General features: G+C 34.3%; 1 protein-coding gene across 1 annotated transcript in view; it reads right to left on the reverse strand.

The window, feature by feature from the left end:
• Positions 1-322: 322 nt before the first annotated feature.
• SGCZ (sarcoglycan zeta) overlaps positions 323-16,562 on the reverse strand; it is a 215,784-nt gene continuing 199,544 nt past the window's right edge. The window contains exons 7-8 of the mRNA XM_026033647.1: positions 8,229-8,352; positions 323-903 (exon numbers count right to left, since the gene is read on the reverse strand). Of these exons, the coding sequence (XP_025889432.1) occupies positions 709-903; positions 8,229-8,352 (319 nt within the window). The 3' untranslated portion in view covers positions 323-708. The remainder of the gene's footprint in view (positions 904-8,228; positions 8,353-16,562) is intronic.

The raw sequence follows: 16,562 nt of genomic DNA on the forward strand, positions 1-16,562 counted from the left end.
GGACAGAGAAGAGCAGATGTCTTTTTAGCTCTGAAAGATAATATTGCTGAGCACTTTCAGAATTTACCTAGTGTACAAAACCCTAGACCTAGAAGACAAAGAGTAACAACACACTTCTTTTAAAGAAACCAAACTGAGTGAGGGATTCTGTCTCTTTTTGTGTTAAAAACCATTTACTGAATTTAATTGTTTAGTAAAGCAAGCATCACACAATGCTTCAAAATTTTAAAATTCAGGGATAAAAGTTTACATCCAAAAAGATGAATGGAAAATTGTGCTTTCAGACAGTAAAGTTATTTAACATACAGGGGTTACCAATTCATCTCACCATTGGAATCTGGGCAAATTTGTATATGTACTGTATATATATGTGCAGTTCATATCCAGGTCCTGCAAAAATCTAAAACTATGTGCTTCACTTCATGTAGCAAAGGCACCTGTGTTATTCTCCCTTTTGGACAAAAGGTGATATTATGATCCAGGTTTCCTGATGAAGAATACATGCTGAGTATCTGACTCCCGTCTCTACGCTGAGTGGTACCATGAACCACGAGGGAAGGCAGCGCTGTATTCCTGCTTACACTGGAAGAAGTTGCTCTGCAGGCCATTTGAAGCGTCGAACTTGTCACAAGGGAAACCGAGCAGAACTGTGAAGCAGAGGGATAGTAACAAAAGGCTATTCTGGTGTGAGGATAAATTGGAGTCTTTTTAGCTCCACAAGCAGATGTTGCTACTGGATTGACATGTGGAGCCTGCTCCTGCCGGAGACAGGTAAAGTTTACCATTAGGACAGACGCAGAGCTCATAGATAGTCTGGCGGGGAGCTGAGGAGCTAGGTGGAGAGGAGGAGAAGGAACCCGTCGGCAGATTTCCCAGGCGGATTGTATCTGCGTTTAGAAAGATCTACAAGGGGGAAAAAGAAGGAATAAGTATGCACCTTTCAGAAACGCAACATAACTTAAAGACGTATTTTGTGGTAATCATGAGGTTTAATTTAATGTATTCCTGTCAACATTTCTTGTTTTTCAGCTTTGTGGAATTGTATATCCATTAGTACTTATTAATTCAGCATATACAAATTCTTCTTAAGTCTTAACCTAACATATTTATTCAGATAGAAGCAGCATTATACAAAACATTTTGACAATATTTTGAACAGGYTGAATTTTCACTTGTACATTTTATGATATAAATGTATTCATTCATGGCAGCTGCATATCTTAACTCTGGAGGAATCTGTATTTAAATAAGTGTGAAGCAATATTAAAGCACATTCCCTAGTGTGTTCCTGTAAGCAGCAGGAAATACATGCTGAAGTGTGCTAAATTGCAGGGGCTTAACAATCACTACAGTCAGAGAATAATTAAATAAGGATAGAATCATACACACAAAATAAAGAGCTTATTTGACCTAAATGAAGGGAAAAAAGATCTCAGGTTAAAGTCTTATTAAGAGGGTCGTCAAGCTATTCTCATTTGTTTCTGAACATTGAATATGATTAAAAAAATGTTTTTTGTTTTTTTTTCTTTCCACCTCTTTTCACTGAAAGTAATAAGAGAGAATACGAAACTGTAAACACARGAAAGGCTAACACTCATGAATTCGTATGGAGTTCTCTAATGTTATATTTATATTGCATTTGCATGATGCCGAATAAGCAACATCATGATATTGAATAAATAAAGGACAAAATCACCAATAATCCCACTGCAAAAAATAGAAGAGTTTCCAGCTACTCTGAGTTTATTTTTTATTTATGGAGGGACTAAATGAAAGCCAAAGTGAGATCAGTCATCCTYAGATGCACACCAGGAATTTCTGGAAGAGGTAACAAACCAGAATGGCTTTAAGCTCTGCACAAACAGCATGAAGTTCACGAGCAGGTGAGCTCCCAGAATACTACCTACTGAGTTTATAAAGCATTGGAAATCAGCATATCCAACCTAACACCATACTATCACAGTGTTGTTCCTCACAGCACATGTGAAGAACCTGGGAAGATAGGACACGTATTCTGCTGTCTTGTACAGGAGACAAATATGATTTAAGGATAAAACCAGCTGTAGACATCAAAAAGCAAGGCAGAAACTGTACCAAATCAGCCTTCTTTGGGAGACAGTCAAGAAGATCCTATACTATCAAGGCAAGAATAAAAAGGAAGAGGAAAAAAAGTGGCATTCATTTCATTTTGAAATTGCTAAAAAACAGATTTAAAAAAAGGGAGAATTTGTTAAACTCTTGCCCTGACTGATAGAGGAATTGAAAAAAAAGCAGCAAATGATTATCCTTGTTCTGTAATTCATATGGGAAAGGAATAATTTCTTTACTCACACATACACTCATGGCTGCTTTTGAAATCCTACTTCATAAAACTCATAAACCTCATAAAATTAGGAGTCAAGAGCCCACCAGAAATAATTTAGATGGAATAAATGTGGATGATGTTGGCAACAATTTAATAATGTTCTATGACAATTACAACTGTAAAAGAATATTACATACAGAAAATGATCAGCTCAGGCAGAAGCAAAAACTACTATAGCAAGTATTATTCAAAAAAAAAAAAAAGGAAAAAAAGGGGGAATTTCATAGCAACTAGAAGCTAGTAATTGGTAAAACATATGCAGGAAAGGAAGGACACACTTGTCCATAGAGGCTTTACAAATAATAAAAAGTAATTTGTCACTTCTCCTATCAGGAAGAAATGAAATCCTAACAAGTAGCCTTCCACAGTACAATTCTACTTACACTACGTCTACGTACAGGTGCATCTTTTTAATGGATTGTCCTCAACATAGTTCTATACTTGCCGAAAGATCACGTATTGATGTCAGAACATGATAGTGATAAAATACTTCCAAATTCAGCAATAACTCCCCAGGATATCACACAGCAGCTGTTGTTATACACTGTTAACTCCAAATAACTTGGATCAAATGGTTCTAAAAAATACATCTGAGTAGCGTTTTGGACTTCTAATGTTGATTTTCAATAAGTATTAAAGCCTACTCTGTCCATATGCTTTCAAAGTTATTATTATTAAAGATCTAAACTTTAGAGATGCAACACTATTATCCAACAGGTAAACACGGGATGCACATATTACAGCATAAGAGACAAATGTGTACTTAAGAGGACCACAGTCCACACTTTGGGACCTCCTTCCCCACTTTCTTCTGCTGAAAACTGAAATCTCCGCCTGAAAAAATCAGTAAAACTGAAACTGCAATTACGTCTTTACACATGCTGGCATATAAAGGTGTATAAGGAGAAGACATACAGTTAAAGYAAACACTGAAGAAAATTATGCTCCCAAGGACCACTATTACTAAAGGATAATAGTTAATGGGAGTTGCCTATATACATATCTTTTGTGCTGGGAAAGCTATGAGATAAAGCATTTAATACTTCATAAGCATCAAGGCTGCGTGACCCAGTAATGCTCTTCCTGAGATTCTCGCAGCTCAGCAGATAAATGAGCAAAGATAAAACTGAAACTTTTATTCATCCTCCTTGAAACATTGTAGGAGACTGAGAGATTGAAAAGGCAGCAGCTATACTTCATTTCAGGTATGAAATGCTATTTCATACCAGAGAGCAGAGCATTTAGCAGGAACATTTGCTTTCTATTTAATTACTTACATTTTAGAAATCCTAGGTCACTGTTTTCTGTCCTGTGTAATCTTACTGCTGAGAAAAATATATTAGTACTAAACTACTTGTAAGTAGACCAGTTTTTTGATTTATTAAAATAGCAGACTGAATCTGCCTGCAGGTCATGTGGTAGGAATGGAAAAATTGTATTCGTTTTACATTGTTTTAATGTGTTACCTATTTTATATGAATGTAATTTCTGCTTGCACATTTTTAGCAGGGCTGTGTGAGTACTGCTGGAGAGACAGAAACAGCAAGAAGAAGAAATGTAATGTGCCTAAATTATTTCTGTTTTTAAGGAAATCAGAATGAAATATTCAGTAGATTTTTTGGTCAAGTATTAATAACTTAACTTTTTTCTACACAGTATACAGTTGCGATGCATAATTCAGATAGGTTTCTTATTTCTCTATTTTGCAAAAGAAGAGTTCACAGGTGTCCTGCGTATTAAAGGAAATGTCAAAGGATGTATAACCRAGTGTTTGGCCTCTGTTTAAAATGTTTGCAATCAATTATTTCTATGAATTTTCATAAATCTCTGAAGGTAGTTAAGTCATTTGTCACTCTGTGGTGATGGTGATATTTAATGGGGTCAAGAACACGTAGAAGAGCATAGGCGTACGCATCTGCAAAGAAATGTCAAAGACTAACCAACCYGGCAAATCTAGCTAGTCCTATATTGTGCCTTATAAATTCATCCTGTGAAACTGTACAGAAAATCAATGTTGTCAGTGATATTTGTTACCTGAGATCTGCAAACCATCTGCTTATCAGATTGTGGCATTAACCTAGCTGAGGAGAGAAAGGGCAAGCTAGAAAGACAAAATAGAATATATATATTATCTACAAAATATAGACTAAATTTAAGGGGACAACTTTCAGTAGGCAAAAGGTAAAAAATCAAATATTCATATAGTCATTTACAACAGAAATATGAATGTGCCATGTATGTAAGTTCTACAGTGGGTCTTATACTAAGTCTGCTCAATAGACGAGATGGACTAAGTAGAAAAAGTTAAATGAGACTTTTTGTGTGTTGTTTAAGATTTATAAAGATGGGAGAATTCTCTGTATTCACTGAAGGATTTGGTCAGATAAATAGCCCCAGGGAAGCTGCTAAGGCAGATTCAGATTTAGTAGGGTAGGAAAGGTAGGAAGGGTAGGAAGGGTAGGAAAAAAGAAGGAAAGCTTCAGAAGAAAATATAAGCTCAAATATATATTACTATTTCTGATTTATAACAGCAATGCAACATAAATATATTGAGGGCTACCGATTTTGCAGCTCTAGTAGCAATGCTGTGAAAACTTTCTTGTGTATTTATTCCTGTTATAATGGAAATCATGCCAGGGCCGATCAGTGGTGGTATTGTGAATGTTAAACAGTGTTTACAAGCTCTAATGTTTATGAAACGCCAATGATAACCTCATGCACAAAAATTTTTAGAAAGAAATTTTAAATTCCATTTCTGGGTTGCTTGTACTGGAAGTATTTGCAAATCCATTCAATCAGAGGACAGATGTGATTCATCTGTGATTTATGCAACCAGCGTAGAAAGGAAAAAAATGCTTTGGGAATATTTGTGCTCAGTCTACTGAATACAAAACTATATTAATTACCATTCAAATCAGAATTAGATTAAAATGTGATACTCATGGAAAAACCATTCATAGATMAATTATTCATTGTCACTTCTTTTTCTCTTCCTAATAAAACTGCTTATGGTCTTCAAAATGTAGCTGTGAACAAGTAATTCAGAGAGGGGTGTTATCAGTTAAAAGACTTGGCTCTTTTAGTTTTGGAACATCTTGTTTTCATTAGGGACAACAACATAAAAGTGTTTTCTACAGTAAATTAACTTAGAAATGAAGAACAATTGTAAACTGAAAAGTTTACTTAGGAAAATCTCAGAATATTTTGGTAGTACTAAATCTCCATCAGTATTTCTTAACAGAAACATTTAAACCTGACCTAACAGGAGAATTAATTATTTTAAAACTGGAGAAATATTCCTTCACTTCCACAAACCACACAGCTCACTTTTCCCAGGTAAGAGCGACAGTTTAAAAGGGTAAAATTCMAAAAATGGCTTTCAAAGCAAAATATGGCATACAACTGCTAGGCAATTCTTTTGTTTATTCACCAAATCTTTTGGTGAATAAACTGTGGATCCGTGAGCTCTACAATCAGTCACTGCTCTTTATTATTGAACTTAGTTCACCTATATCATGATTTAAATTTGTTTTTGCAAACATTTCATCTCAGACAAGCATAAGTTTGCTGAAATGAACTATTCTAGGAAATGCTGTTGTCTTTGGCCATTCCCTTCCTTCGTAGTTGTGGCAAATGGCATGCGGGACACACTAGCTCCAATCCAGAGTATTTAGATAATTAAAAATCCCTTTCCTCTGCTTCAGAACAGAAGAACAGTTACAAAATGCACAAGAACAGAGCTTCAAAATTTGGCTTACAATTGAACTACTCCAATATTATTAATCTCAAAGTTAAATACATCTTCTGGACTTACTGAGAGATCTGGATAGGGCTGTATGTCAGATATTAACACTAGTGCATTTGTCAATCAGTCTCTACAATACGACCATGGCATATACCTCACCGAAATAAGCTGAGTTACCTGAAAATAGTAAGGTCAATATAAGCTTGCCCTCTTGCCTGCTACACTTTCTTTTTTTCAAAGAGTATTGCTCATTTTTAATGCGACAGCTGTAGGTTGCATCCAGGGATCTGCCTCATTATGCTAGAAACAACCAGATCCAGGGCACCAACCATGCAACTCAGGAGCACAAGCTGACAAGGAACAAGGGGATAAGCAAACACGTAGGAAAAGGTCACAGGCAAGGTGACTAATATGAGTATGTTTGTAATGACGAGACACCTCTGTGTGCCTTTCTCCTTATCTCTACTGGACCTTTGCTAGTAGACAGGATGCCACTCAAGTGCTGGGCCTGCCTTGCATAGGGAGACGACTGCAGAAATACACGGTAGCTGAATGTGAAAGAACTTGCATATAGGCTCAGCAAGACCCTTCTCCTTCAGAGGGAGATGTATTGTGAAAATCACTAAAACTCTATCTTGAACCAGTGAGTCAAMCCTATCAAATAATCCTTTAAGCTTGTTATCATCATGTGATTGCATATTTTGGATTTATTTTTACATATTATTGTGCATTTGCAGACATAGCAAAATCTAGCATCTAAAACATGCAAACATGATCTGTACTTTTGCATTGTGTTTATATGAGGGAAAAAGTATCAGTCAACTAGAAGCCCTTGTGCTGATTTTCCAGGCAGGAAAGGTTCTTTCTCCTTTAATGTAAACCAGGAGAATCTGCTAGAGCCTGGAGCTTCGCATTTCATTTTGCTTGTAAATGACTGCAGCTTTAAACCATTGGTTATGGTTTATTTATAGAATAATACAGAGTTCACAATTAAATGCCAAGCTGTAATTGAATCAAGGGATTCTGCTGATGCCTCGACTCACAAGGGCGCAGCTCAAGCGCTCCATGAAAGGGCAGCAGACCTGGGTCTAAATTACAGGCCCCAGTACTCAGTCTGGGATCATGCATTATATTCTGCAATATGGCTAAAAGGATTACTATAATTCTGCAATAAATAAAAAGTATCAGACAGCAGAATTCAGAATGCTTGCAGAGGCTTTCTGTTTGTGATGTGGGAGGCTAAAGATTATTCTGTATGAAAAATAAGGCTAGAGGAAAAGTATTTCGTAAACACATTTGTTCTTCAAAAAAAAAAAAACATTCTGAAGTTGTTATTTCCTTTCTTTCATAGATTAATCTACAGTAAATTCATAATGTTCTGCTACATGGTTATAACTGATTGATTCCAGATGCCACATAACTATTTCCTGGCATAAGAGCACAATAATTATGCTATAGATGGAAAATATTAATTTATCTATCTTTGATGATTTATTGAATAAGCTTACAAACATTAAAATGTTAAATTTATTTAATCAATATAAGAATTATACAAAAAGCGCATTTTCTTCGTATAAAAAATCTTGCCACAAAAATGGTTCATTCACAGATCCAATTCACAGATCCAATACTCTTCTACTCACATAAAAAGCCTGGCTGTTAATGCAATTGTCTTCAGGCTGAAATGAAAATTACTTTTGACATACAAACTTTGTTTTGTGTTAGAATGCGCTTTCCTAATAGCATGTTATGATAAACCTTGTACACTTTTTTTCCATCCTATCTATCAACATTTGGTGTATCCATGGGGGTCTCAACAACAGCACCAGCTAATATGTATTTTTATAGAGATGTTTTTCTTTTAGAAACTAGTTTTAGTCCATCATATGTTTACTCTGTGTCCTTACACCTTATTTATATTAGTGCATTCATTCTCTAAAGTGGCTTGCATTGTCAGTAATGTTATGGATGCCCAATTGGAGCTGATATCTAAAGAAAATCAAAATTCATGCAATAAACTCACAAATAAACTCATCTCTCTCCTTAATAAAATATTCTTGTATTGTTTGCATTTTATCAGGCAGAACTATACAACCTATCTCTACCAGCTGAACTTACCTCCCCTTCTGTGGATTGTAAGTGCAGCTCTTTCCTACAGGTAGCCTTTAAGTCTCCTGCAGCTGCATTGACTTGCACTCCCCTGGGTGCTTCCATCACCAAAGATCTAGTAGGAGATTCAAGTCTGAAAGACAAAAACAGTCCCTGAGGAAAAAAAAAAATTACCTATCCATATCACTGTAAACTCATCCAGATCTAAACCCCACAATATACCTAGATAGAAAATCTATTTTGAAAGATAAAGTAAAAATGAATTGCTAAATGTCTGATTCTTTCAGTAATTTCTATGGTCAATAAAAGGAAAAGGACTTCAGTACATGTTTAAATCCATTTCTAGTTARTTAAGTCTGTCTTTAAGCATGCTTGCTTAGTGAGGCTTTCCAGAATATCGTACCTAATTTGCTTGACTTCACTAACACTAAAATATTGATACTTAAGATTCCACATATCTTGGAGTGCTACTGTAATGACAAGTTAATAACTAAATTTGGCTTAGGGATGGATGACAAATACTCATTTAAATAAAAACAAAACACTTCTTAGAAGTTTTAAATAATGAATGAGTTTTAAAACTAAATGTATTACAATGACTTTGCCTTGGCAGGATTAGTTGTGCTCTAGGAAAATGTAGCAGTGCTATGTAAGAAGAAGAGGAAAAAAGAAAAATGTCTCTATTTTTGTTATTTTTGTATGTAATTTTTCTCTTCTGCAAAATAAACTTTATCTTCTTCAATGCTGTTATAATCTTAACATTCTCACTATTTCTCCTCAGTGCAGCTCTTGCTATTCTTTTGCCTTTTCTCTGTATTCTGTAGTCATGATACTTGATCAATGGTAATGAAGAACTCTACTATTTATCAGGTTTCTCTTGAAATGGAAGTACGAGTGCAAGGAGTTTGTAAAAGTGGAGCTGACATACTGAATAGCAAAGATGATCACACTGAATAGCAAAGATGATCAGAGGAAAACTACTGAACTGGAAGCCAAAAATTTGGATTCTAGCTGAGTTCAGGCGTAGACTTATTGCAGAGTTCTTTTAAGAGCGAAACAAATCTCTTAATCTATTTATATCTCATTTCCTCAGGAATACAAAGACAGAACAGTTCCACTTTACTTGAACAAAGGCTGTTTGTAAGATGAAATGTATTAATGATGGCTAGGGGGCTAGAATGAATTGCTGGAAGAAAACATTGCCTTTCCCTCTGTTAAAGAGGGAAATTACATTTTGATTTTTTGGGTTACATTCACCCCACACTGTGATGCATTATTAGATGCATAAAGAAACAAATATTTTGATAAAGTATTTGCTAGAGAAAAGCCAAATGAAAGATCAATAAATCAAAGGAATAACAGAATTTCAGTGTATTTCAACTATTGAGCTTTTTTTTAGAGAAGTTGTACAGAATAGTGATATATGACCAGTTGAAACCAAAATCCACACTTGCGTGCAAAGCAAGTCACTGACATAGCGTCTATGAAATGCTTCTGATTGTTACATGGTCATTGACACTCAAAGCAGGAAAAAAAGAAAAGCAATTATTTTGCAGCACAAAACCAGACTGTTAGAGTACATCATTATTTGTAGATGCCCATTAAAAATGAACAAATGCAAAATGTGCATCTACTGAAGGAAGTAAAAACATTTTATCAAAGATGCAGTTAATATTATGCATTTGATTAGGTCTCATTTATGAAAAAATGAAGCAGCAGAACTGTTTGATTATCAAGATTACGACAAGTGTAATGGCCAAAAAGAGATAAGAAACAAGTAAATGGAATTAAAAATCAAAAATTCTTATTTGATTTTTTTWAAAAAAGATATTCCTAGAGGTCTCTCTACCAGATGCTTTCATTTCTTTTTTGATAATTATATTATTATAATTAGAAACAGTAATTTATTTTTGCATTTGTATATGCCAATCCATTTTCTTTTTTTCCCCAATTTTTTGTGATTATGCAGAAATCAATATAATATTTTATGGTTATTTGCACCACTGAAGAATCTAAGTATCATGAATCATTCAATTATCAGTCATCAACCAGCATCGGTGTTTTCAAGAAACTGGTCTGTGAACTAGCAATTTCTATAAAGCAGCAGAAAAAGATACAGAAAACCCTTTAGAGAAGATGTATCTACACTAGAAAAATAAACAAACAAACAAAAACAAAGAGAAACCTAGTTTTGATTTATTTGCAATGAATGCGGCATAGGATTAGACTAAAATTATATCAGAGAATACTTAGAAGCCGTGATATAGATAAGAAATGATGTATATCTGCTTTGCGCATCACTTCCCATTTGCCATAAATCATGAAATATTACATTATATACAAATTAAATATCAAGTAAAAAAAATCTTTATTGTGGCATGTCAGTTTTTAAGCCTGTGTTTGGACTTTGTTAAAAGGGTGTATGTAGTGGGGAAACCAGCAAGAATTGCCATAGGAATTCATGTCATACAACTGCAATCTACTCAACAAACACAGGTTAGATCTGTAAAAATCTTATTTCAGTTACACTAGAGTGSTCCAGCACTCTGGTGAAAAAGAGGTTTCAAAACCAAAAAATAACAGACATTTAGTTATTGTTCTTTCAGTTATCATATAAATTCTAAACATAAGGTCTTCAACAAGCACTGTTTTGCTTTAAGTAGGTTTTACCATGAATTCAAAGGAAATTGATTTGTGTGGATGTAGAATTATTGGGATACTTCTATTCCACGTTTTTCTATAGCACATTTTTGTAGTTTATAAATTACTTTTCCAGAGTAGTTACATTTCCCACTGGTTTCAGATGCAACTTCTTAATCAAAAGTGCCCTCAGTTACGTTTACCACACTGGCATTAGAAAAGCTGTAAAATTTCTGGTATAGTAGCATCAGAATTATTCTCAGGCTCGACTGAAATTTTCCAGCTGTCCATCTGGAAGATGTCTTTCAAAAAGGATAACTTTGCTATACAATTACACACTGGCTTTTTTTTTTTTTTTTTTTTTTTTNTTTTTTTTTTTTTTTTTTTTTTCCCCAACCAATGCCAGGATGTAGCTCACAACTGTTTTCTCCAGTTCCATCATGCTTTTTTTTTGTTTTCTTTTTTTCTTTTTCATGAGCTTTGTTGACTTAAATGATTGCCAGTTGATTTAAAATGTAGATGCTGGATCAATTAAATTCTGAAATTGAAATGAAGTTGTTACTATGAGATAAGTATACACTTGGGAGTACAAATTCAGCATTTTCAGAAGCAAATAGATATTTTAGGAGTTTCCTGAAAACATATAAATAACGTGTTAGAAATGTCAAGAAATAGTCAATGATCTAAGAAGTCATTTTTAAAACACCTGCCATCTCTTAGTAAAGGTGCATGCCTACGTCTGTTTCATAATTAGTAATATATATTTTTCTTTTTGTACTTCTGATGAACTACATCTGAAAAGTGGTTTTGCAGCTGGACAACTTTACCAGCAGACTACTGGTAATGCAAAAGCCTATATACACAGGGAGATTATTTTCTCAGTGTTTGGAGATAAATTATTTCTGATATATGCTTGCTTCACAATTTGTTCCTTTGTCAGATTTTGAAAGCTTTAATCTCTACTATGAACTTATTGTAACACTCCATGTTGTAATATCCTCGGCAGAAATAAGAGAGCACTATGAGAATAACATACCAAAAAATTGCTTTCCTTTCAGATTTACTGACAACCTTTCAAAGTAGTGTTTACTTCTATAAGTGAAAATTATTCATGTAATATAATTCTTCCCAAAACTACAAAGAGCCCTGGTGAAGAAGGTAACTAGAGCTATTAATACCTTGAAAGAACCACAACTGTAGGAAAAATAGAGAGGCTTTTAAAACAAGCTTGTTTCAGCAACATAATTATTCAATTTTCCATACAAGATTCAGATAGTCTCTCTAGAGCACAGGAAGGGTTTTTCTTCTTTTAATTATCAACAGTTAATTTGTCAAAAAACATGAACTTCAGAGGATCAATGTTTTATGAATTTGAGTTGAATTTATTTTGAATTATTGCTAAGAAAGGAAACTTTTCAAAATTAATTGAATATTTTGCTTTGAAGTTACTTAGACATTTCTCATCAGRAATGCAGAAATATTTATGTCTTATTCCAAAATGCCACTTGCTATTTACAAACTGACCCAGATTGAATGAGAGAAAAATAATTTAAAAAATGAAACAAAACCTTTAATTGAGGGGTTTAAGAAATATTTTAGATTAACTTCTTATGCATTCCTCCTACTCACAAGGGATATAATTTATCTATGTTAGTTTTGCTCTGTTGGCTAACAGAAGATAATTCTTAAAATAGAATGAAATAATTATTTGCATTTGCATAGAAGAATCTGTTTGCTTCACGTCTTTTTAGGCAGGGRATAAAATGAATATGACATCTGAATTACTTTCTCTTTCCAGACTTTCTACCTCTAGCAATATGCAATTTGTACGCAAAAGGTAAAATTAAAAAATATGCTGCCAACTAAAGAATGCACAAGATCCATTGCCTCTTCACCTGCATCCCGCACCTGCCCCCTTCCCAGGTGTTTCACATTAAAAAGCACTGTTCATCTGCATACCCCACAGAACTTAGGGCCTTCTTCCTTCAGTGAAATTACTTTGTGCCCAGTTGGAGTGAAGACCTACAAAATAATTTCGAAAATCTTGTGCTCCACAGAACTTAAAGGATTTAAAATATATTATCTCATTCCTATTATTCTATTAGTTCATATCAAAAGAACTACTGTCTGCCTCTGTGCTCCAAGAATTGGCCAAAAAAACCCAATCAACTAAGCCAAAAAAAATTTGGGGGGCTTTAAACTTGTAGCTCCATTGCAGGCATGTCTTCATGAGCAGAATTGCCCTGGAAAAAATAAATGCTGCAGTGTTCTAGGAGCTTCAGAGCTCTAGGAGCTTCCAGACTACAGAGGACTCATATTTTCTCAAAAAAAATTCAAAGACAGTAATATGATCCCCTGTGATACTTCTTTTTTGAGTATTAATTTTTCTTTAAAGAGTCACTGTTCAATCAGAAGTTCCTTGTTTAGCTGTATTTGTCACTGCAGTGGGAATACTGTCAAAATAAAATTATTCAATCATTTTAATCTCATTCATATCACTTACAGCTTTATATACAGACGTTTTTACATATATCTATAGGAATATAGATATATACATATATGAGTGACAAAAAGCTGCTTTGGTCTATTTACATCCTCTGTGAGATGCATGTGCTTCATTACTAAAAGAATTATATTTCTTGAAACTTGTATTCTAGTGCTTTTAATCAAATTTTGGTAGTAATTTCATGATGAAATCAATAGGGTTTTTTTGGAATTCAATGCAAAATATGTTAGGTTTGCAGAGCCTTGTTTTTGTTCATGGATCATCAGATATGCCTTTATCAAGAGGCAAAATTCTCAAATGTTCATGTTCAGACTCCCTTTGATAGCAGCAGCAACCTTAACTTTAAGGGCAGAATTTGGTTGTCTGTATGTTGTGGCTCCACAAAAAGCCTTTTAAACAAGGAGAAGTTAAATATTTTGTGGCACAGGCAATGGCCTCAAAACAGTAAGTACCAAAATTACTTTTCCAATATCCAATTTTCAAATCATGGACAAAGCACTGAAAGCGGAAACTTTCCTGACTTGAGTCAGAATTGTAGTAAGGCATTCAGCACAGCATTTGATGTTATGTCCAAGCTATGAATGTCACTGACTATGGCACCTGTCAACATGACCTCATTATAACTCTTTAAATTCTAATTAACCCAAAAATCACCTCAATGGACTCAACTTTGAGCTCTAATTGCCTTGTACGTACTACAGATATCAGTTCAGTCAGTCTCCATTACCACAGCAACAACAAAAATCATGGAATATTTTAATGTTATTGGACACAGTTGATAAATCAGGAAAACAGGAAAATAAAGAATTCCTTCTGAGAATATAAAAATATTAGATATTGAGGAGAAAGAGAAAGAAACAAAATGCCTTTTTAATTTTATCTGTTGTTCTTTTTACTAAAGGACTAGAAAAAGTGAAGAAGTGTCAAAGAAATGTGAGATGTGCCAAAAAGAACAAATGTTTGAAGAAAAAGCTTGATGAAGGAGGCAGGTGGTATGAAGAAAATTACAGAGAACCAGTGTATACGCACTCCTCTTTCTCAGAGTGGGGTTAGGGCATAACCAGAATAGCTGAAGACTCAGAAACTATCAAAATCACAAGTAAGATAATAATCACACTAAAAAAAAACAGGGAAAAAAAAAAAGAAAAAAAGCTGTAAGGAAGATTTGAAATAGCCCGAAAAACTTTTATCCATTTTTTTCAGGATTTAGGTACAAAATAATCTACAGACTAGAAGAAATGTATGGTTTCCATTGTGATCATCCAACTTCTTATTCTTAGAGAAGTACCACAAGACCCCTGAAARCCTAATATTTCAGGCTATGGGACACAGACTGTATATGAAGTAATCTAACATAGTCTCTTAAGAAAGGGAAAATGTCTCTTCAGGACATAGTCTTGATATCTTAGAGCTACCTGTACTCTGAGTTGTCCTTCAGAATATATTTTCTTAAAATAGAAATGTATCTTGTCAGAAACAGATTGTAGCAACATATCCACAGATAACTCTTAAGTGACTGTCAAGAGGAAGATGTGTTGTTTTGCTTTAGAGCCAAACAACAACTGGAAACACAGGAGAAGCGGCTCACAGAAGATCTTCTAAATCTTAAACTCTATTAGCTACTTGTGACTACCTTTGGTAATCCAGCCGGTCCCTGATTCTCTAATCTTATCTTCCATATTGTTTACCCAAGGGGCCTTAAATTGATATAAATAGGTATATTTCAGTTGAGATCAATTAAGACATATTTTTGTGAGACATTTGGATGAAAATGCATCCACCTATGGRAAGTTTTTCTGCTGAAATTCTTTAGGTGGGTCTGTTTCCACCTCTGCAGATTAAGTGCAGGAGAAAACTCAGAACACGATTACTTTCTGTCTTTTTTTAAGCTAAGCACCAGTTCAGAAAAAAAAAAGCAGACAGTGATATTTTTCCTTCTGCATTAGAGAATATATTTGTAGTATTTTTAAACTATGAAGAAGCCAATAACTTTTCCTTTCTTTTTGGCAGTGAATTCTATTCTCAAGTAAAATCAAGGCAAGCATGAAACTGTCTCATGGCCAACCGAGCTAATGCTATTATAAAGCAATCCTTTGCCTGGTTCTAGCACAGTGCTGTAACAAGAACCCCAACCCCACTCTGCACCCTTAATATTTCCAGAGCTTCCATATCGCCTGCCTGCTTCTAGTCTGTCTGATAGGCAAAACATAAACTCAGTCCATTTCAAAGAGTAAAGTCCTTAAATGTGCCTCAAAAAAAAAAAAAAAAAAAAAAAAAAAAAAAACCACCCTTTTATTATTATAACTGTAAGCCAATTCACTTAAAATCATAAGGAAGTTAGTAAATGAAAACCTTATGACTATCGCATCTGCACTACTTAGACTTAAAGGTGTATGCTGCAAGTTTTATGGAGCATTTCAGGCTATGTGSTAAATCAGAGAAATTACAGCAAAAAGGAGTTTACAGGTATAACAAGCAATGGGTAAATGTAACCTAAACCATGTCAGAAATGAGTCTGAGGATGAGTTGGTATTGACGACTGTTGTTCAATTTCCATTTAAAAAATAGGCAAACTCTTTTATCTGGAAGATCCCAGAAAATAAGACATTAGTAAAACAAGGGCTTTTGCTTCTAGTCCTGAGCTAGAAGTGGAAGTAGAAGACCACGTGTCTTTTCAAAAGAAAACTTTGGACTAGCAAAATCTACCCATGTTCTATTTCAATAAAACTTTTATTTATCTTAATTTCTTTCATAATTATTTTCTTTAATAATACTTCCTAAATAATGCTATGAAATTTTGCATAATAAGAGTTGAGACTGAAAGGTTAACATGCTGTTTAACTCATTTAACCTATTTTTCATCCATTCACTACTGCTGCTATCCTTGCCAACCATCCATCTTTCCCAGTATGAAAGGTGTATTATAAATTTTGGGTATTGGACCTTACTTTCACATTTACTTCACCAATAGGCAAAGGGATTATCCAGCATCCTGATTCAACAACATGAATTTTGCTATCTATCACAGTACCAATACTTTTTTCTTTCATATCCCAATTCCCATAAGATGCCTTTTCTTTTTTCTTATTTCTAATACAATCACCATTACTGAGCACAAAAGCAAATTGCTCTTTCAGTTTAAAAGACATACCTAGTTACCTTTAATTCCTGCTGCACCCTCTCTTCAAAGTAATTTT

Source organism: Nothoprocta perdicaria, unplaced genomic scaffold (genome assembly GCF_003342845.1).
Source record: "Nothoprocta perdicaria isolate Ctin4 unplaced genomic scaffold, notPer1 scaffold_13, whole genome shotgun sequence".
Taxonomy (NCBI): domain Eukaryota; kingdom Metazoa; phylum Chordata; class Aves; order Tinamiformes; family Tinamidae; genus Nothoprocta; species Nothoprocta perdicaria.